At 36.7% G+C, this 24,489-nt stretch overlaps 1 protein-coding gene across 8 annotated transcripts in view; it reads right to left on the bottom strand.

Annotated features, from left to right (window-relative positions):
- MAST2 (microtubule associated serine/threonine kinase 2) overlaps nucleotides 1-24,489 on the bottom strand; it is a 200,720-nt gene that overhangs the window by 156,227 nt on the left and 20,004 nt on the right. For all 8 annotated transcript variants that reach the window (XM_049807804.1, XM_049807811.1, XM_049807803.1 and 5 more), the window contains 2 exons: nucleotides 21,859-22,006; nucleotides 18,081-18,223 (listed from right to left, as the gene is read on the bottom strand). In XM_049807804.1, the coding sequence (XP_049663761.1) occupies nucleotides 18,081-18,223; nucleotides 21,859-22,006 (291 nt within the window). The remainder of the gene's footprint in view (nucleotides 1-18,080; nucleotides 18,224-21,858; nucleotides 22,007-24,489) is intronic.

The raw sequence follows: 24,489 nt of genomic DNA on the forward strand, positions 1-24,489 counted from the left end.
AAAACGAAGCTCAAGGACCCGATACCAACTCGTGTGTTTCCTTAATGAAAGGTATTGATACTTACTGAAAAGTTTATAGAAACAGCAAAACCTGTAGTTTCAAGAATCCCGCAGGAAAGACATCATGAACCCAGTTAGCCCAGGAGCTATTTTGCCATAGAAACTGGTTCTATAAAAGCTACAACTTACAGATGGATCTCATTTCTCATGCAAGCACATCCCAGGAAATACCCCCAAAATGTTACTGTAGTTAAGATTTCTTCCACTATCCTCTTCAGTTCTTCCCCACTCCCAGCTAGCAGCACTCTTCCTGCATATACATACTTGCCTTTTCTGCCAACTTTTCCCAAACTTTCCTGCTTCCGATTGTTACATCGTCAACACAGCCGCATATGACTTTGAAGTACAAGCTAGACAATTTGTACATAGAGACAGCACTTCCTTTACAGAGTTAAGAGTTTTAAGGACAAGAGATTGCAGAGGTATGAGACTAAACCAAGCTGTATTTCACTATATTTTGCTCTCACTTTTATCTATAGGATATTTGTCATTTTGGACACTAAATTCTTCAGAACAAACACTTGATGCTTTGCAAAACAAGGAACCTCTTCTATTACACTAGCATAACATTTACAAACAATGAATTAGACTGTCAAACATACTCATTAGGAAAAAAGCCATGAAAGTTAACAACTGATTTTTCTTTAATTATTCTGCTCAGAACAGAGTCTACAGCACTGAATATATTTTTCCAACCTAATCCACATGCATTCATTTCAATATACCTTGAATTTTACTTCAGTATCCAGCTGACATTAAAGTGCTTGCACAAAGCTCCAAAGACCGTACCATTATGCCTGCTTAAGACCAACATGATATACATTCAAACACTGCCTTTGAAATAAATCCTTGAAGATCATAAGCCAAAACTTTCGGAGTTAGAGGGTTTTCACTCTCCCCTACTCTCCTTGTCTATACCAGACTAACCTTATATTGATATCCAGGGAGATGTCTCACAGCAGGTTTTTTCTGATTTTTATTCTTCCTTTTCTGGTCTCAGACAAAATTTTGCTATTCATTTCTCACAATTTTGTCGTCATCTTAAAATGCTAGACAAGTTAAAAGCTGTTCATCTTATATAGATATCCCTTTTCCCAACATTTATCCACTAAACCAGAACAAAAACTGAAATAAAGATAAAAGAATAAATTCATTCAGGATTTCAAAGATTTACAGTGCAGTGACAATTTCTTTTTTTAATTCTTCCTCTCCTCCAGGATCTGTGTCAGACCTCCCATTTTTATGAGTTCTCCTGGTTTTGTTATTTTTTTCTTTGAAAGCTATTTTTCCTCCAAAAAAGCAGATGCACAATAATAATTTGGCAATCTCTCAAACTTTTCTGGTTTTATTTAACAGAACCTATTACATTTAATCAGGGGAGAAGAAACAAAAGACAGTAAGAAATGTTGACTTAGAGCCTCAAAGAGTATTTCTCAGAGGAAAAGTGTGACATTCATTATTTTAAAAGGCATGTGAAGACAACCTCTTTCCATAAAACTAGCAGGCATAAAAATGCTTGGATTTCAAATTAAGATGCAAAAACAATTATTTTTTTTACTTTTCTTGATAGTTATAGTTACCTTTTACTTCAAATTCAATTCAAACACACAATTCTTATGCATGACACTACAACATGTCCAACAACAAACATCTCATAAAAAGAAACATGCTTCATTGCAGCACAATAAATTTACACTATGTTCTTTAAAGTGTTCAGACATCCTATTGAATTACTAATACAACATTGAGCTTAGCAGTTGAAATCTTTTGTTCTTTGTTTAGAAAAAAAAAAAACTAAGCTTACCAGAAAAAATTGAAATATTATTTTCATACATCATTTGAATTGTCACCTGGGCTTTTGTCTCAAGAACTGACAGAGAATATCAATGTGTTAATTGAAACAAGCAGTATGTAATCCACAGGACATCTTTAGCATATGTTTCCTTCCAAGGGCTGACAAGAGCTTTCTTGGATTTTTCAGCGCTAGAGTCTAACATTTCCATTTTCAAGCTAAAAATATGAACAAAAATCTTACACATTTACATAAATATGTATTTTCCCAGCAGTATCTTTCCACAGGAATCAGACAATGTTATGTCTGTTTTGAGACCTCAAAAAATAAAATGGGAGTATGGTAACATTGAAACATGTAACGTGTTTTCATGGTAACATGAAGATTTTTAAAACCTCATCTTTAAAGCCGTATTTTTATTCATAATTCAAAAAGTCCAGAAAAATAAATCCAATCAGAAACCTAGCTCCATGATGGAACATTCTTACTGATGAAGGAGAATGAGCTAGTGGATGTAACAAGGCAAAGCTCAATACTCAAAGCTATCATAATTTAAAATTAGACATAATTATCCTTAACAAAACCAGGCACTGTGGAAAGGGGCTTTGGAACAGCTGCTCCTCTTCAATTTAAATGCTCATTTGTTTTACATTGACCTAGAAATCAGTATCCTCCTAACCAAAAGCCAATTAGATAATAGTCTCTCTTTCAAGCTTGTAGAATACTAATTTTTTTAATGTGTTTAGTAGTGAAAAGCAGAGAAATAAACTGCAGATGATGCCACACGTATGCTCTGCTCTAATATGCATGAACAAAATGTGAGGGTTCCCTCCCTCCCTTTTCAGAAAGGTCAGATTTACAGTCCAGGAAAGATACCCATCACTTCCTTGTGCTAACCTTTTAGTGCAGTCTCAGCTTGGGACAGCCACAGAACACTGCAAAGGCAGCACGTGGAAAGATCTTCCATGTGCTGAAGTAGCATCCCACCGTTCCTTCCACAGTAAAAGTAATACGCCAAACAGACAGCAAGGAAGCATTACAAGAAACATTTCAAAAGTTGTCCTTCCAACATTGCCTAGAGTTAGGTCACCAACATCAATGTTTTTGGAAGAAGAAGGATGTCAGATTCTTTCAGTACTGCTATAAAAATAAGGTACTTCTCAAGCAACAGAATTAGACACCCAGTTTCCTACAGACTCGAGTTTGTCTTTTTGTCATCTTGCTCCCTCCCATAGTCCTTACAGAGGTAACTCTGGCCCTCCTATTTTACTTCCACCCAACTGGAGACAGCATCTCCCCCAGCTAATCAAGAGCTGTCATATTTGAGTGTCAACCAGTGCTGCCAAGCCACAATACACAATGAACTGTCTCTCAGCGAACGTGAGGGGGGCGTCTCCTACTCTGTTCCAATTTTGATGAAATTGCAATTACAATTATTTTTGACATTTCTTCTTCTTTTCAAGCCTGGATGAAATTGGCCAGTTGCTTGGAAGTTACCAGCAAAGAAGGAACAATTGCAGAAACTTTTGATTCCCTACCACTGCTCAATGTTTCTGGTAATCATGATCATTTACACCATTACTTTCAATTTTGGTTAAAGCCAATGCCAAAAATACATATTCACCTACAGATCTGTTCCAGCTCTAAAGACACAAAATGTTGATGAGCACCAGTTTGATTACACTCAAATAAAAAGCCGTAAGATTCTTGGTCTTCTAAGTCTTGGCAGCAACTCTACAGAAAATTCTTTCCATGAGAGAAGTAGAGCCTTTCCTAAATGCATCAACAAAAGAAGCTTCTCAGAAAACTGGTACCATACTGAGTCTGACAGGATCCAGAAAGAAACTAATTAATGCAGGAAACTACAGCAGAAAACAGAGAATTCGATTCTACCAAAATATTAGGTCTCCATAGAAGAAAAACACAGGCAATCACCAGTAGCAACCCATAGTTTCATGCTGAAAAATAATCTGCTAATGCAAAAGGTGGATGGTTTAATATTGAAAGGAGACTTCCAAAATTGCCAAAGTTGTGAAGTAAACCAGCCTATATTGATAGAATGATCTCATAGCAGAACACAAATCTGTACAGTCAAGGTGGAATTCAAAGGAAAGACAAGCCCTTTCCAGAATATGCAACTTAGCTGAAGAAACCCCTATCTCTTAAGATTTCCTTCTGAAGTCACTGAAGTAGAAAGCAGCTAAATGAAAGCATGAGCTGCAACATACAAAACACAAACACGACAACAGCAGTAAAATTCTAAATATACCTCAAAGTTATCAGACATCAGCATTATCAGTTTAATTATAGCAATTTGCTCTCTGTCCTGAGCTCCTGAATTTCCCACACTAGCAGCCCCATTTCCTTCTCAGTACTGCCTTCAAAGCTTCTTTTGCAAGAGAAAGCAGAGGAAAAGTCCAAAAAAGCCCATTGCTACCCAGCCAAACAAGAGTCAAGGAGTAAGCAGATTATTCAGGAGGTTTCAGAGCAGCTAGGATGATGTCAATCACGGGCAAAATAATTATTTTAATCCTTTATCAGCTTTTCCAATTAAAGAAAAAGTAGAAGTAACATCAGTTGTTGAGACTTCTATGGAAAAATAAAGTCACAAATAAACCACTGCAATTTCTGAGAAGAGTTCTTAGGTACTTTTGGATGGGGGGAGGTAGGGGTCGAGGTGTTTAAATTACTGCCTCTGCTGACAAACATGTAAGCATCAGACTTAGAATTGTTCAGAGCTTTTAACTTACCTGCAAACTACATTTCTAAAAAACGTATCTCTAGGAAACAGCAGAACTTTCTGGGTTAAGAACCTGCCAATTGACTGAATTTTTAAAACTAGCTGTCAGAAGAATTGCTACTGAATATGACCATTCTGTGTCAACAGAACAGTCATGCATGTAACATTATTCAGCATTTTAATTGATGACCTAGAAATAAATATAAAACCACTGATGACAAACATACTGTAATAGCAGAGTATAAACAGTGAGGTCAGCACTGCCAGGGTTATCTGAATGACTTGGTAAGGCTGCTGTATTCAAATAATGTGTTAATGCTACCAAAAGGTACATTACACTCATAAGAATTGCAATTCAAGCAACTATAGCATGAAGGGAACATCTGCAATTCTGTAACTCCACAGATCTCTCCTGGATCCCTTTCTTTAAATACTGGTACCACATTTGCCAGTTTCCAGTCCTCAACTGCTGAAACTATTTTAAGCAATTGGCTATAGAGCACAAATAGTAGTTCACACATTTTATCCTTGAATTATTTTAAAGCTGTGTCATTATCTCCTTTTACTCACCGAATTAACAACCTCCATTTTTTTTATGGTTTTTAACCACTCCACTTTCCTTTTAACCATTCTGTATTCTTATTCAGAGGAAGGAGGGGGGAACACTGCATTTCTCTGCCTTGAAGAAGAGGTCCTTAAGTCAGTTCCATGGAAACTACAAAGATGCAGGTCTCTTAGCTGATGTTCCTTGCTCTTCAACACACTTTCTCTTTCTAAATTAGTTCAACTTTTTGAAACTGAAAGCAACTTTAGTGCGTTTTGACTATTTTTAGCTCTGCATATATGTATTTCAGTTTCAGCCTTTCGGGTGGCTTTTTGACTTACATTTTGAACCAGAACTGAGCACTGCTAAGGATAAAAGCAATGTTACCTCTCCCTCCATGGGCTCTTTACTAGAGCTTAATCTGTCTTATGAAACAGAACACATAAAGTCTACTCTTATCGTGTCCCCATGTGGCATGTGTCCAGTCTACATATAAGACATATAAGCAACTGAAGTCTCCCACTAACACTTCATTCTGCAGTGTCTAATCTTCCTCAGCACACTACAGTCAGCATCAGCTATCCTCGTCATACAGTGAGTAATACAGGCCCCAGATTACTACTTCTTAATTAGATCAAAGTTTCAATGCTTAGCTGGTCTGTTCGACTCACTGATGCTTTGTCCAGGGAGGAGGGTCTTTAAACATGCAGCACCACCCAGCCACAACCCCAGCCTCTTTAACCTTTTCCATCTACTTTGAGGACACAACACTGGGACAGAGAACTACATGTAAATGAGACACCCAGTCCTCAGCATAGCCATGTCTGAACTTGAGCGTTTTATGGGATTAATTATCTGTAAAACATATAGTAGAAAGTGTAATAATTATACTTATGGGTACTGAACATTATTATACAGTTTCCACTACTCTGAACTGAGGGATTCAACACAGAACAACAGCTTATAACAAAAAGGATAAGCTCAATTATGTAGCTTAGGTGAAATGGAGTTAAATCAACTTCATCCATTTTACTTAACACAAAATGGAGTTTAACCAACCTTTCACTGCTTGCTCCAGAATGTGAAATTGTGATTACCTACTTTTGAACCCCCAAACAACTGCAGAAGTTTCCTGATATGCAAGGAAAAACGGAGCTAACAATTACTAATGGTTGCCCATGGCTATTTTCAGATGGCATTTTCATACAGTGCAGGCAACGCTTGATGATAAAAGCCTTGTTAATAATGGGATGAAAAAGAAACCAGATAGCAGATGGAAGGGTATGCATCATTAATGTACTTGATTGGAGAAGTTAGGCACCCTTCCCTTGAAATCATTGCAATTTATAGTAAGCCAAGGGGAAAAGCAGCAGTTTACCTTTTGCTTATGGAAAAATAGAGGAATTTAGCAATTAGAATACTAAGGGATATCTATGACATCATTGTAGAGCCAAGTTTAATGGCCAGGCACCCCCCTAGTTAAACGGGTTTTAATCATCCCTGGAAGTGCTCAAGGCCAGGTTGGATGGGGCTTCAAGCAACCTGGTCTAGTGGAAGGTGTCCCTGCCCATGGCAGGGGGGTTGGAACTAGATGATCTTTAAGGTTCCTTCCAACCCTAACTATTCTGATTCTGTTCTTGACATTTTCCCAGGGAAGTTAATACGACAGATTTGTCTGACAATAATCCACAAGGAACAGGGTACCCCAAGGTTTTCAACACCTCTCATTTATACAAAGATTCGCTGCCATTTTCTTTTTAGATCTAATCTATATATAACTGATTTCTAAATAACCTTTAGCATGAAAAAAAAAAAAGAGAAACATTCAATTCAATTTATTAGAGTGCTCTCTTGGAATTAAGTTGGTACATAAATCAACTGTTTTGTTTGTAGGTATTACCTGATATTCATACATGTTCATACCAGAAATAACAAGGTCTGATTTTCTTTCTACTCTATGTCTGGTATAATTCAAGTATTTCTTAGTCAGCAACATTTTAAACACAGTATGTAAATTACATTGAGAAAATAAACATGTCAGCAGTCAAGTAATCATAAAGAAAATAAAAAGATGTCATTGTCAAATATATCACTTTAAACAGCTGCCTATTTAATCAGGATTGATGCTGATGTCTGATCAATATAATTTGACAATGTTGACAGGGTACTTTTCCTCTCAATTCAGATAGTTTTGCAAGTACGCGATATTACAAATTGTTCCTCTCTTCTTTCAAAAACCTCGTCAGTTTATCTTGCCAAATTTATCTAATTATTTCATTAGCCTATTTTGTTCTAATAAGATTTAAGATTTCTTTGATAAGAAATGCATGCATGTGTTTTAAATTCATAACACCCTACCTTTACTTTGTTTTGAAACAAATTATTTGATAAGTGAATTAAGGCAAAACAACACTTACCTAAAACCAAACAGTTATCAATAGATTTAATAATATCCACAAACTTAATTTTATATTGCATACTGTCATTTGAGCAGAGTCCAAGAACTTGTGGATCAAGAGCCCATGATTCAAAACACCGTTCATTTAGCAAGGAGATACTACAGAAATAAATACCAGAACCAGTAACTGTACAGTAAGAAAGATACATGCAAATTTTGAGCAACAGTAAAACTGTAATACAAGACACAACTCTATAGCTTTCACACTAAGGGTCCCAGACCAGCAGTCCACAGCCTGAAGAATTTACAGTGAAGAGGGATTAAGGAGGTTGCAGCAGAAGTATACTTGTGCACAAAGCAGTCTGAATTCACAACTTTCCTGACTATCATCAAATAATAAGAACAAATTTTTACTGTGTGGAGGATTTTTCCCTGTTTTCTGCAGGCAGGGGAAGCCACAGAGAAAAATAAACACTTCTGGGAGAACACAGGAAGGAAAGGAGAGCTTAGGAACATCAGAACAGGCAGGAGGGATTTTAAAAAGGGAACTGGCTCACACCAGAGACAGCACAGTATGCAAAGCTGCAAACAGGCAAGCAAGGTTAGCAACACTGATGAAATGCAAGCAGTAATGAATATTCTGACCTTTGTCTTCAACCCTTGGATTCTTGACACTGTGATAAACACACTATGTACTTTCCTTGGCAACAGCTCATCCATTAAATTAGATCAATTACCAATATTTAGAAAATTTGAGATGCATATTTGCCAAAAGTACCTCTGCAGACTTAACTACTTGAAACAAATACATAACAAAGTATCTAACTAGAAGTCTTTGTGTGAAAAATGTAGTGCATGCACTGTACCTTTACTTGTGTAACCAAATCACATAGCAGTATTCTCTATATTACAGGTATGCAAATACTTATTTCTAATTTTGAGTGAAGACAAATATAGAAACCATGTTAGACCTGAAGTTTCATGTTTTATTTAAACTCCAAGGCAGGGAATTTTAATTCCAAGTTTCACACAATAATTTGTTTTCATGGACAAATTATGAACCCTGCCATAGGAGTTCATCATATAGCTACTTTTACTGTCACTATACTGTATGACCACATTAAAATAATGAGGTTTGAACATTCATATCTTCAATTAGAGTTTTGTGGCTTCGAGCACTTAAAGAACAAATGCTGCTATTAACCTAGACCTTACCCCTTAAATATGCACCGAATACATTAACAATGTTACTGAATCATGAGGTCATTGTGAAAATGTAAGTCTCAGTGGATTCCATCACAAAGCAAAATCTTGAGGATTTTAATAGGATATTATTTAAGGTATAAAATTAAAATCTCTCATTAAGTTATCTCAACAGCTCATTTAATTTATAAGGCTCAAAAAATATTTTAAAGGTTATTTTAGGTTAATTACATTTCACATCCTTTTATGACAGATCTGAAACCCTGCACATCTTTCAATCCTCTATTATAAACATTTCCCCCTTGCCAATAACCTAAAGTTCATACTGACACACATTTTTGAATACTCACACTATAGTCTCAATATGACAGCATTTTATATTTGTGATGTACACAGTATCTTCTTTATTTTTTTATTTATTTTTTTTTTTTTAACATGGAAACTTGGTCATTGCAATAAATAACAAAAGCTAGAAGCACCTCAGTCAGTTGTTCTACACTATTTACTAATGAAACAGCTTAGGTAAGCTGGTTTGTTTTGAACACATAAGGCACCCTCTCAGCAAATTTTGCACTATACATACTTAGCTGGCCACAACTGCTTTCAGTGAAAAAAATTCTGATCGATCCAAAATGCCACAATACAAGAATTTTCCTCATCTATTCCTATAATAAACAAAGCATTGAAAAAACAGCCTGTCCATTATTTATCCTAGTCTCTGTTCACAAAGGGAAGAACTACAGATATTGACTCTAAATCAAGCTTGCTAGTGTAATGGTTATTCTGACTTCATACCTCATGTTCTCACAGCACAAGGACTCTGCAGTTCCCACCAGGGAAGAGTTTAAAACTCACAATTGCTGCAGAAATCCTCAGGTTAGCAATAATAACCTAGCAAAGCCAGGTAAGAGATCAAGGTATTCCCTGGCTTTTGGACAATTGATTTTAAAATCCAAATATCTTTAACACAATCAGAAATAAGAGAATGACACAACCACACTATATACAGCAACTGCAGGAATAAGTTATTTCATAGCACCATCCATTTGAGCTTCAAACATTTTCCAAGCATTAATAAACTGAGCTTTACATAAAGTCTGTAAGCTATGCTTTACTCCCAGTTCTACTGATGACCAAATGACTTAAACTCTCTGTACCTTAGTTTATCAAAGTTCAGATATCAGGATTGTTGCATAAGTCTCAGGCTTTAGTACTGTGCTTCACTTACGAGGCTACACTTATCTCAGCCAAGAGATTTCACCTCTCCCCCGCTAGTAATCTCAAGGTAATAATGGACTTTAGATTAACTCTTAGGAAAGATTCTGAGCTGCAGCTGTTCAGAGGTGAAGCATATAAACCACTGGATTCCCATTGTCCTCCAACTGGTAAAATAAGCAATCACTGTATCTCTAGAGCTGAAGCAGTTTGGATGGCTGGAAAGATACATTGCATGGCTTGGATAAACCAAAACGATACAGTATAGGAAAACATACCAAACAAAAAACAGCACCCTAATTATGCTACTCATTTCTAGAGCATCTCCAAAACTTTTGCTTAGTTGAAGAGTTACAGGGGATTTTTATAGATGCCCTTAAAGCTCAAACCAGTTTGCATTACTGGAACAAAGTTGTTTGAAACTTAGGCAAACAAACCATGTCATGTTTAAAGACTTATCCTCCTATTATCACATCCTAGGAAATAGTTACCAGAAGTGTTACCAGACACAGAAGGCAGCCATATTAAAATACTAAACATGGACATCTTACACTGCCTTTCTATGGAAATACCTGCCAAAAATCACCAAAATAAACCAGCCAATTTTTTTTACTATTTTAAATTAAAACCCAGAATTTTTATTGTCTACATCAGCATGTTTTTATATAGAGGTCAATAAGAACCACAGAACAACACTCTTACAGAACAAAGCCTCACTCAGTGACAATGTCTGTTCAAGCCAGTCTGAAAAACTCGTTATATTCTACCTTAAGTTCCCCACAGCTCCCCAAGCAAAAAAAACTAATTTTCCATGCACACGGCAGCAGTTTCTCACTTTACACCTACAATAGTGCTGCTGTCAGGAACAGAACTGACTGCATGTGCCAAAAATCAATTCAACATATTCATAGACAAAAAAATAACACGCAGCATCTGAAGATAATGAGAATTGCAATCATTCAAACTGACAGTCTAGTGCCTAACAATTATCACAAGGCAAGTTTTATGAATTCATATTTCCTACAATGACAAGCCTCAGGTTACACAGAAGGGTGTTCAATTTTTCTTTCAAGTATGAAAATCTCCTTTGAACCAATGAGTCCACTCCAAAATGGAATTCACTTAACTGAAGTGAATAAAAAGTTGCTGTGTTTACGTATTATGGTTAAGTTTCTTCACAACAAGATGCTGACTGTGCTTAAGTAATATGCACTATATATTAAATATAACTTCAGTACAGAATTTACCATAATCATTTGCTGTTCTTTACACAGATATACGTGAATTACTCAGAATGAAGCCTACTAGTGAAAAACCTATCAGGACTGTCAGTTTTGAATGCCATTGTGAAGCATGTGTCCTGAATCTATCATGAAAACACACAGAATTATAGCATATGCATTTTAGTTTTCCTACCGGAGATACAGTAAAGCTGTGACAAAGGTAAGTCTCTGCAAGCACTCTAAACACTCCCCAATGCTCAGTATTTTGCTCAGAATACTTAAATACGTTCAAAGAAGCTTTCAGCAGTCTGTTTACAGTATCATTTACTTCTTTGCAAAGGCTTTACTCTCCACTGTTCTGCATTACCAGAACCAAATTCCTTGTTCTTACTTTCATCAATCAGCTCATGCCGACATGTACAACCCTCTGTCTAGAACCTGCTCCCTACCTCTTCCTCAAACCTAGTCCCTTCAAACAAATGCAAGCCTGGACACAGCTTTAGTTCTTCAAGCAACACTCATCTCCTATCTATCTCCTTACAGCCACATCTTCCAAAATTGATAATGTACCCAAATTCTCAAAGATTTGCCATCGAGTTTGCAGCATAAGTAAATGTAAATTTTTAATTAGTATGCATGAACTTAAGACTTCACATGGTCTTAATTTGGAAATCCACATACTTCCCATCTCAGGTTATTATAATTACAACTGCTACTTTAAAATGCAATTTCCATGACTTCATACAGTAATAAAATCCATCCATTCATACAACACAGTTTCTGCTATCTTCTGTTTTTCTAACAAAATAAAAATATGAAATTCTACTTGTACAGTCAAGTAGTGAAATTTCTCTGCTCCCTAAAACAATTTACGGTCTTCATGAGATATAACTTCAATGATTACTCTTAGACAAAAATATTTTCAGCTGTACTCAGCAACATTTAAATAATCAACATGTTACCACCTAAAATACAAACTAAAAGTAAGGTTTTCTGTAACAAAACATTTGGGGAAAAGAGAAGCTGTGTGTTTTAGAACACACAAATGTAAATGAAGTTTTCTCATCAGATTCAAATATCTGCTTCTGTAATAAGTACCCAGTCAATCAGCAGGAGGTAGCTCTATGCACAACTGGCATTAATGATTTGTCCCCCAACTAGTACTGTATTTTTCAATAAAAAGACAGAGATTACATCTAATTCTTTTGTGAGGAGGTAGAAGTCTAAGCTCTATGCACTCACCTCACTGCCAGCAGAAAGGTGGACAGTGCAGTGGAAGATCAGCTGTTGTGCTTTGCAACTAATGTTTAATTTGCTGGTCAGATACCTGCTAACCATTACAAACTGTATTCCTTCCAAGACCTCATCACTGTGAGATTAACAACCACTACCCAGATGCCTGCATAAAGCGGAGATCCTAAATAATAAACAGTAAATCCAGTAAAGCACTAGGGACTAAGTAGGAGACCCAGATAGAGAATTTCCTTTTATAACTAGGAGGGTTTTTGAAGCAGAGTATAAAGAAGCTTGAACTGCTAGTTCCACTGAATTTCATCAAGCCTTTTGAATTATTAATTTATGTACTGAATTGACAATCAACACAGAATTAAGGTCTCCTTTAGCTACAGTCTACTGCGAAACACCTCTAGCTCTTCTTTAGGTTGGCCCTGTAGCAATGTGTCATTTTGTGTTGAAAACGCAATTCACTATACTGAGACCTCCAGTACTCCAGCACCACCTAGCAGGCCATAAACCAAAACGCAATTAGGCAACACAGCTTCTGACCCAAAAATCGCAAACAATTTTTATATAATTAGCTCCAAATAATAATTTTTAAAAAAAAATACTATCTTGTTCATAACTATCCCAACCATCATCTCTCTTACCAGAAAAAGAATGTTGTAAACCGCGGTACAGTATTAAAATATGAAACCAATTCATACTCCAGCTAAAAAAAAAAAGGCCACGTTATTCACAGGTAGTTACTGTGGAACACAATCCCAGAAATAACATGCCTCTGCTTCAAAAATCACTAACAATTACTAGGCTCTCTAAAAGCGTTTTACAAAACCGCACTTGGATTTTGGAGTTCATTATTATATTTCTGTCAGTTGCCAGCAGGGCACCAGCAGATGGCGGACCAGCACCACGAACTCCTCTCTAGGCTATAGAAAAATTAGCAATTGGATTTAGCTTTCACGTGAATTTAAAGGGAATTACCTAAATTGTCTCACCCACAACCCCAAATCTGTAGACAGCTAGGCACTCTTCCTGCTAGCCAGGAATGATACAGATTTGAAGTACATCCTTCTGTAATGAAGGGCAACCTGCACAGGGGAAATAATATATTAACTTTCCATAACAGTGTAAGTACAATCAATTCCGTTCCTAACATATCTAAAATGAAATAAAAAAGCAAAGTAGTAAAATTTCAGAAAATAGACAGTACATATTTTCTCCTATATCTAAAAAGCATACCCCAACTTGGACATCAAAGATAACATGCCACAGTGTGAAGTCTGTCTCAGTTACCAGGTTTCCAAAACATGCTTCCTTGCAGAGCCAAGGATCCACCATCACAAGGACAACCATCTTCCCCATTCCACTAGCTATTGCCGAATCTTCACAGCTTTGGGGAACTAAACATTCAGAATTAATCTGGCTAAATGGACAGCATCACTGGCTCAGTGTTATTCAACACAGAAAGTTCTTCAGATTGTTAGTAATTTAATGTCTTTGTATTTGAGCCTTTCTATCCTCCAGATCATTATTCAAAATGAGAGGCTTTTTTTTTTGTTGTTTAATCACTTCCAGGGGAAGGTGAACAATTTGGCACCATCCACAACAGCAAAGAATAGGCAACTGTCTCATTTTGTTTTAACCATTACCTTACAAAGTAAACATAAAACCATTAAGTCATTTGAAATTACTCTCTGAAGAGGAGACTGACCCTACAAGGAACTCTTGCAAGTCTGGCATCAGAGGATTAACAAAGCACCACTGCTTAGTCAGCAGACTTCACCTCTGAAGATGAAGAAATGGCTCTGACCATGTACCGTGTGGTACAGAATACAAGGAAGAAAATGTACTCTAAAGAGAGAACTGCCACCACCCAGCTAGAATCCTCAACTTCATTTTCAAAAGACATTCAGTTTTTCAGTTCAAGGAGTACAGCGAGTTTCAGTTCAGTACTGGAAGCACATTAGAAACTGAAGTTTGTAAGTATTAAAAAAACAAACCCAACAACAAAAAAACAAACAAAAAAACAAACAACAACATTCAAAATCTCTTTCACAAAAGTATCTCGTTTTCCACTGACAGGCTTCTTCAAATGTTTTCCCATCACCACAGTTGGCAGAAGGAACATGCATGGTTTCTTATTCTTGGAACATCTCAAACTTTTCCAGGCATTAGATAGTGAGCAATGCGCGTAAGATGTAGTCCTAATTAATGGGTAGCACGCTGCCAGATGCTTCTTTCACAAAATGCTGGAGACAGTGCTTGAGATGCTCTCTATGGGGGGTGAAGGGTTGGGGGACACACTTAAAAAACCACACATCTCTCTCTACAAATGTAAACACATATTTAGCATTAGCATAGTGCTCTAGTTGAGCAACCTGTCCTTAACAATAAACATGAGGGGAAAAACATCCCTTGCCCACCTGTAAATGTTCCAGCCCTGGAATATTAACACCTTAGGGCATTGCTTCTGGCAATCAATTTCATTCACATAGAGTTTTGTCAAAATAAATACTTGCAAGACAGACACTCCTAATCTACCTCTTCTACAACAATCACAACCTTCTCTTCACAAGTTCTTTTTCCTTTCTAAAATTAACAAGCCCTGATCTCTTACGAAGAGAGGCCTGAAGAACAATGAATGCATCCATATTCCTGATCATTCACATCAGCTGCCTTCAAAACACAGTCCAAGTTCTAACTCTTTTTACGACAAGGTGCCTGCATATCAAGATTTCAGGTAGATAAACCCCCAAACTAAGTGATAAGATTTTCCACATTATTATCCTTCTATTCCTTATACACACACTTTATACACACTCCCTGTGCCCCCAGTTTTTGCTATATTTGGGTCTTGAGAGCAGAAAACACCACTGAGATGCCCACAGTGATGCTTTATGTCTTTTTTTCCCTGATTACTTCCTTGGCTATCTTAAGGATTTATAAGTCCTAAATAGGATGCTCCCCATCAGAATTCAATCTACTAGGATCAGAACCATCCGTCTTAAGAGTAGATGATCAACTGAAGGTCATCCTCTGAAATCCTCACATATATTTAGAAGGCACACAGATCAGATCAACATCTACCATTCCACCATGACAGCACACAGTCTGTCCTGGCTTCTTTCTCAAGTCAAGGATCTAGTGGCAACTGCTATGCAGACACATTAATCCAGGCTATCACACATGTACAAGCTGAGAGATTCTGTCTAATAATAAATTGTGCTTATGTAGTTTAGCATGTTAGAATTTGATGTATTTCCAGTTCTTGAGTTGTTGCTGATAAGTAGCCTAGCTATCAGTCATTTCAGAAGCTGCAAACTAATTTCTATAGATTTGCTATTGTTAATTTATCTTTTTGCTTTGCAAATACTTTCAAAGTTGAAAAGAATGCAATTTAAGCACAGCCAACAATCTGTAGGATTAGTAGTGGCTAGAAAGTAAAAAACACATTACTGAATGCCAGCAAAGCAATTCAGCAAAGGAAAACCCACTGATACCTACAGTGCCAGAAAGAGGGAGCAGAAACAATGCATATAGCTTTGAGTATTCTGGCTTTCCCATACCACACTCCCACTTCTCTCTAGCTATCCGTCTATTGCATTATAACAAATAATAAAAGAATTAAATGCTCTAGCAATCAAGTCTAGCATATTAAAATGACACTCTGCATTACTGAATTTAGTCATCTCTTAATAGAGCTATTCTTCAAAGGAGATTAATTATACTGGCAAGAGACCTTTTGCTATTCTAATTGTGAAATGCATTTCTATACCACAAGCATATTAAAACAGTTGCAAACATGTAACTAAGCTTCAAGATCCCAGGACTCACTGCATTTGATTCGGTGTTCATCTTGTGACCAGCTCTTTAGTCATTGCTTTAGAAGCCCACTTCATATAAAAATTCTTTATTTCTAGGTTTAATTAACTGCAACTGTAATTAACACACAGCCCACCATAAAGTATACAGAGATAGGAAAGTGACCATATACTTCAGTACCTAACACCACCATCACAGAGGGACAAATACTGGATATATAGCTGAATTTCTCTGCTTTAATCAGAAAGCAAAGACCTTTAAATTATTATTTTAAAATAAGTTATTGGCATTGCATTTCATATCAAAACATTTGATAGCACAAACACTACCATGACAAACTGAAAATATATCATATTATTAATATGCAGAATTGTAACATGTGAACACATTTGCAGCTCACTGAATTGTACACAGCTGTTAAGCAACAAACTAGTATTCCATATCAAATATCTGAGAACTAATGCTTTGTTTTAAAGCACAGTTATTTTCATTAACTTAAGCGATGAAGCTTCAAGGCATTTGCCTGCCTCTAGAGAACAGGCCTATATTTTAACATATTACTTTTTTTAATCCCCATCAGTTAAACACTTAGATGTAAAGTTCACATGAGCATTTTCCCTTTCTGTTGATATAGTCAAATTATAACCACTGCTAATAATAGAAATTTAAGACGACACTGAACAGGCACCAAACTAAGACACAATTAAATCAAATCAGAATTTCAATATAGTAGCATGTCTGAAAATGCTAAGACTACAAATACTTCACTGTGAAATCAAAATTAGGGTAACACAAATGCATGGCTTTTTGAACTTTAAAGATTTAAGTTTCTTTTCATAGCCTGGTGGTGCCAAACTGTCTAGGATCCCCCCAGAAATTCTAAGGGCTAACAATCTAAGGGCTCTATCCAAGGTACAGCCTTTTACTTAAGGGGTCATTGCTTCTAAACAGTCTTACAATATAATATAATTTTACCCAGTTACTTGCAGCTCTATAAAGTAGTGCGCACCTCACTTTTCTCATTTGAGTGAAACTTTTTATACAGGCAACTCTATAGAAGTTTAGCAAAAAAAGCTTCCAGCTTTGCTTTTAGTCTACTACTTAGCAACCATTTCTGTTGCATATGACTGCTCACAAATAACTGTCTTTTCTTATTCTTATATTTTTCTTCTCTTTGCACTTCAGTGATTTTAGATATTTAGAGGCAATAAGGAAAAATCTACAAACAAAACATATGTTGCTTTTGGTTTGCAATTCAGTTGACTATAGCCATCCGAGTTTCCCCTCCATACAGAATACTCTTCTTAGAAAATGCTAATTTAACAGATGCAACATTCTTCAAAAATACATTCACTTTACCAAAATCTTTTGACAGAAACCATGCAGAAAAGCAGATGTCAGTTCCAGCTCTTCAATTCCTTGGACAGTTATCCCTTTCAGCTTCATCCCCCTAGATATTCTCTAGGGAAACAGGTAGAGGTAGCTACGCAGAAAACTGTTTCCCAATTGAACTTGTTTTAAATCGTCAAGTTCCCATGCTCACATCTCCCTAGACTTCCAGTGATACTTTCTTTCAGGTATCAGGCATCTTAAGTAGCACTGAGAAGGAGCATCCCAAAAAGAAATTATTCTTCACACACAGATTATTTTCCTGCTTTTTGTCAAAAGCAGGATGAACATATTCTCCTCCTAATTCACACTTTACCCTAAAAAGGGCTCACAGGAACAAACTGCTGCATTCACTGAGCAGGAGCATGGAAAGCAAGGTAAAAACTAAAGCACAGGATCACACCACTTTTTATTTATAGCACAAAACCATCATGAGTATTCCCAGACTCACTCACCAAACCAGCAGTAAGTGAAGGAGCAGATTGTCCTAGAGACTGATTTCTCATGCGAACCAGGTTTGAGGTATCTCCAGGTGGCTGCCATATCGTCTGTCCCACTCCACTGTGGACACTATTTGATAAGGGAAGTAGCTGTTTTCCTTTAAAAACAAAACCAAAATACTATCAGCTTGTTTTTAAACAAGTTTGCAAGTCCAAAACACAATGCTGAAAACAAATACTGCATGTGGAGAAAAAGCTTTTAATTAAAAAAAGCAATTTAAAGGTCTTGGTAAGTTAGAACTTGTAAGAGCATACTACCTGTGAATTAATTATGTTTGATAACTAAGTATTTCCAAAAAAATCTAGTTTACATTATGAGGTAACGAGTAAATCCAAAACGTTGTAGAAACAGACTTCTATCACTTTATACCTTTCTATACTTCACACAGCTTAAAAAGGAAACAGTATTTGCTGCCAATTAAACAGCTTATTGCCCTATAGAGAGGCAATGTTAGTGTTACAAAATCTCTTAGGTATAATTTTAAAAACTCTTATGAAAATGCATTCTTAATTGTAAAACATTACCTCTTCTAAATAGCTTAGCCATCTAGACATCCCTGCTTTCTCCTACCATTGGAACATTCAGCAGTAGATTTCATGCAGCTGTGATCAGACTCAGTATATGTTTAAACATTGTTTTGCTTTGAACCATGGATGGATATTTTCTGTCTAAAAAATTTCACTCTTCACCAATATGATATTATCTTAAAAGCAAAACATTCTGTAGGTTTCCCAAGTCTCCCTTGTATCTGATTGATTAGTGTAAACACTAATCTCCCATGCTACATACACAAACAGTGAGAAGAGCAGTTCCTATCTTAACAAGTTCACACCATTGTACTTCACTGCAGGAAATACAGTAATCATTTAAAAGGATCTGCTCAATACTTTTTTTTTCTAGTCAATATACGCTCTGTTTTGAAAAATGTCAAGCAGTAGATTTCCACAATGAGAAAGAACCAAAGTCAAAGTAGGACATATTTTGACTCCATCAAGCTTGACAGTTTCCTTTTATGTACAATGTCATTCACAAAAAAAAGAGAAGAAAGATAGTCTTGTGGTTAAAAACACATAAGTGAAAAAGTCTGTAAATCTGGGTTCCATTATTAGCTTCCAGATGACTTCCCCTGTAACTTTGGTCAGTCAACCTCTGTACTTCAGCTTCACCATCTGCAAAATGAGAGTGAATAATACCCCTTTTCCTTAAAATTAGGACTGTGAGACTAAATTACACAAACCCACTTCCCAGCATGGTGAAGACGGTTGTATTCAACAGATTATTACATGCTCGGATACTACAACATTTGTTGCAATTAGTAGCAGGAAGAAGTCTACATCTTTAACCACATATACTGTAGAAAAATACTTTTTTTCCTCAGAGGCAGCAAGCTATTTTACAAATTCAACTTCACCTTAGAATTAGATGCGAAATATTACATTCATTACATACAAGCAGCTACAATATTTGGAAGATTGTCACATAATGTGATTAGCTGGGGGGGGGGGGGGGGGGGGAAGGGAAGTGTGAAGTGGGAGTGGCATCTTTTTTCTTTTCTTTTCTTTTTTTAAAGTTGTTTATGTTAATTTTCTGGGAAAGTTACAAGCAATGGGCCAAGTACAATTAATAGAATGAGTCAAAGTGTATGAGAGATGAGACAGCTCAACTTTGGCTAGCAGACACACAGCATATAATATGCTGTACCTTCTTCCCAGTCCCACTCAAGCTGCTTACAGCTGTGGGCATGATTTTCATGGTTTGCTCATTTTCAAGATTATGTGTAAATACAATGACTCCTCTTGTCTGCAGAGATCTAAAACTACAGAAATGTACATTTCTGTATTTATCTCAGCAGTTTAAAATGCCAGTGCTTGAGAGCAAGAATATCTTATCTCTGCAAGATATAGTTATCAATATCTTCTTTTAGTTCCACAAAATCTGAATCCAGGAAGACAGAATTCCATCAAAAGTGAAATCTAAGCCAACCAGTTTGCATGCACAATCACCTATACTCTTGAAATTTATTTGCTTCTGTTGCAAAAATAAGGTGGAATTATTTTCGGGATGGAGCTTGAAGCTAAAGCCTTTCCCTGCCATGCCTCAAGCCCTATATACATTCCAAACACCCACGTTTAAAATATATATATCTAAACATTTACATTTTCTTTATCCAGTTGGGTCAAACTGATCTTGTTGGGGCTCTTTCCCTTCCTGAATCAGGCTACAGTAGATTGAAAAGTCATTAAGATGAAGCAACAAGTTCTGGAGAACATTATCATTTCAGAAGAGAAAATTTACAAGAATGTTATCTCCAAACAGAAAAAATATTTTTAAGAAAGAAACAGAACTTCTCCAGTTTTCCTGATTCCTCCTATTTACTTTTCTTTGCTTACTTCTACTCAAGAGGAAAAAAAAAAGAAGAAAAAAAAAAAAGAAAAAAAACAACCACAAAACTACAGTACTATCTTTGGCCATTGTAATCAGCCAATAGCTGTGTGGTTGATAAACTTCTGTTCTCCTCTAGCGATTAAGCTGCCTTAGAGAACAAACTTACATGAGTGCAAAACATTATGAAAGTTTCCATTTTTCAGAAACAAGCCACTTATTACAAATAAAGCATTAAAACAAGGCCAAGCCAAAATAAAACATGCATACTTTACTGCTTAGCTAATTCTATTACACCTAGCACCTCAAATATTAAAAAATTTATCTTCCCCTGATAAAAGACAGAGGAACCAGGACTAGATATATTTTCACAATCATGTAAGTCAAGCCCATGCTGCTGCCAAAATGGGTGGTTTCACCTTCTTCCTCTTCCCCTCCCACCTGAGAGTTTCCAACCCTTCTGTTCTTGCACTAAGATGCAAATAGGCAAACGGTCAACCCAATTAGGGAGGAAATGAGCTGCAAGTTAACCCTACAGAACAACAGTAGTATTCAGGCAGATCAGCTATTTCATTCTAGACTGATCATGCAGCTCTATATGATATAATGCCAGCATCACAGACTTTGATACCAGCTTTAAACAACTGTAAAACCATCCCCCAGCCCACATACAAAGTCTTTGAAAAAGACAACTACTGAGCTTGGTCCTCTGTTTTTTGGCTAATTACTAAACTATGCTTGCTCCATGGTTCTACAGTTGACAAACTAAATTCTCTGACAGGGCTGAAGATTGTGTTCACACAAAAAAAAAAGAACAAACTTTATACAAACTGAATAGTTAGGATAGTCTTGAGTTAGTAAGCAAGATTTTTATTTTACTTTTACTTACACAAAAGCCTACAGTGCTTTTGAAGCTGAAAAGAAACTAAATAATCATTTTAACCTGATATCAAAGTCAGCTTCCCAGTAAGAAACAATATGGCAAAGTAGACAAGCTTACAGTCAGTGCTGACCTTAAAAATAAAAGGGGTAAGAATGCATTACCATGTTGCCTAAAGTTCCACCGCTCCCTTCTTTTAACTTTGCACATTAAGGCTTAGCGTCTAACTTTTCACTCTGGGCAATACACAGAATTTCACTCCAAATCCAGTCTCTCTGTTTCACTCTTTTCTACTAATATTTCTTTTTGCATCTTTCTCTTACAAAAGATTTTGTATGCCCTCTCAACAAGAGCTCACCTCTTTAAAGAAACAACTGATCAGAACCTGTTATTACAACTGTTATGCCAACAAGTAATACTGCATCTTTAATACTAATGAATTGTCACATGGTCCCTACAAAATGGCATACCTGACAAAGAACTTGCCAAACTACCTCTTCGTAGCTTGCAGTCATCTTGACTTAGCTGACGATGGAGCTTGGTTTTCCCAGCAGATGAAAAGATGTCAGGATTGCTGAGCTTCCTGCAACGTAACGGAGTGGACTCTGTTATCATCTCCTGTAGAAAGAAAAACAAGATGTTTGTTAATGACAGCTGTTTTCTGAAACATAGAATCTCCAAAGCATAAATGAGACTTTTTTTTTTAAACAAACACTCCCAGCCCCATAAAAACACCCTGCTTAAAATTGTAAATCCCTCTCTTTTGTGCCACATATCTGCACAGAAAGTGCATCACAAGATCCCAGCCAAATATGGTCCCTGAACACTACTGCTGTAAGGAATATCATTAATAATAGTCAGAAAAAGGTAATTATGCTACCGCAGTTATTTGCTCTTACAGTGTGTAGGAAAAGAGGCTACTGAAAAACTAGGCTCAGCTTGATTCAAGCTATTTCCTGCTAAAGCAAAGAGTATTTTCTCCAAATTCCTTGAATATTTATTGCCTCCAGTCTATGAGTAATATACCTATAAAGAAACTGTTGCAATGTCTAAATGCAACCCAAAACTCCTATTATAAGTTACAGCTCTACTACAAGACAATATGTATCACTAAATAATAATTAGGATAGAGATCATCCTTTGAGTAATGTCTTTGTTATTACTATAAACAAAATTAGACATGTATTCATCAGAAACCCTCCCACACATGTAAATTCCTTTCACAGCATACAGCAAACTTTCAATCAAAATAGCAGTAGCTAGAACAGTGGCAAGCACAACCACAGTGCTTTCCTCATGCATGTAATTGTTCTGGAGGTGTCAAACTTTCATTTCACACCCAAAGAAGAATTACAAGCATAGCTATCATACATGGATTTGAAGATATGACACTTTCCATTATAGCCTATGTAGATTAACTCGGTCAAGTTCTCCCTTCTCTGCAGTAGTGCAACACGTTCCACATGTCTTAACGGATTACTCCATTTTATTTCAAATGCCTCTCATTAACTATACAGCACTTCAAGCCATGCTTATCCTCATAAAATCTCATCTGAGACAGAAAATAAACTGAAAGGAACACTTTCCCTGCATGATACATCACCACATGGTTTAATGTAGTTTTAAATCATGTTTAAATCAAAAATTAATCTATCAGTAATGGGTTTTAATTAAAATGTGCAGATTTCAGTCAAAATCTATTTCCAAAGTCATTATTTCAAATCTGTTCAGTCTACAGTGTTAGCCTCAACTGTCAAATCCAGACCAGGACTACACACTCTAACAAGATGTTTTGGGTGGGTTTGTTTGGGGTTGGTTTGTTGGTTTTGTGGTGGGATTATTATTTTTTTTCGGGGGGGGGGGGGGGGGGGGGAACATTAATAAAGTGGTTTTATATGAAAAAAAAAATTATTTTAAATAGAATCATCACTTAGCTCCGAGTCACTCATTCTCAACCTTTCTTAGACCCCATCTCCTTTAAATCATGAAATCTTTTGCCACCTCATAATAGTAAATAACTTTGTTATTTGTTTGAGGGACAGATGCTTTGCTTTGCTCCATATCTGCTTCAGTGGTACACCTTTCACAGGTTGAGAGGTACTGTGCTGATACAATTTCTTCCTCTGGTTATGGGTAAACATTCAGTCGCCGCACTGTCTAAACCAGATCAAGAGAGAGACCTGGGTAACTTAAAGTAGGTCAGTTCACTTATCCAGTTCATCACACAGCTGCAAACAGTTGTGTTGGTGCAAGAGTGGGGAGAGGCACAAAAACAAGTGACCTGGGGTAGAGAAAACTGCTTGAGCTGTAATCTTAATGTTCCTTATATGCATCTTGGAGCAAAGAACCTCACATTTTCATTTGCCTCTGTCCTTTTCCACAAAGGTACTGAAGACCTTCATTTCCAGCAGCCTATACTTCTGGTTTTCTGTCATTTGGAGAGCTGAAAAGACATTTACCACACTTTCTGTTTGTACTTAGGAGTAAGCTAAGTAATTTTAAATTGTGACATTAGCAGACCACCAGCATGCCTCTGAAAGCTGCAGTGGCCAAGGGCAGAAAGCCTTTGCTGTTTCTAATTGGGATGGCAGAATGTGGTTACATATGTATACATGTCTGTAAGTAGACATACAGAAATATACACACACACTTTTAATATGGCCTGTCCTAAACGCCTATAACATCTAAAATCTGTCATGTGTTTCCCAACTGTGACAGTCTGAAATTACCATAACTCAAAAAAAAAAAAAAAAAGAAACAAAAAAATGGGGACTCCAGGTTACAAGCAAATTCGTTAAAAATCTCATCCAGCCTACCCTCTCACGCTCCAATTCCAACAAATGTTCCCAGCATCCTTCAACATCTAGCTACTTCCCTGAAACTAGTCATAACTCTGTTGAAAGGCCCTATGCACAAGATGCTACTGGTCATCCCTGCAGTCCATGTACTGCCTGCTTACACAAACCACTAGAAAAGCCAGCTTTTCTACCACTCTCACTCTGCACAGGGCATTGCCACGATTGTCTTGCCTTCACCAGTGCATTTAGGTTCCTTTAGGAAGGGGAAGCACAGTCCTGCTTGCCAGGGTGATGCAGCAACTG

This window comes from Accipiter gentilis, chromosome 8 (assembly GCF_929443795.1).
Source record: "Accipiter gentilis chromosome 8, bAccGen1.1, whole genome shotgun sequence".
Taxonomy (NCBI): domain Eukaryota; kingdom Metazoa; phylum Chordata; class Aves; order Accipitriformes; family Accipitridae; genus Astur; species Astur gentilis.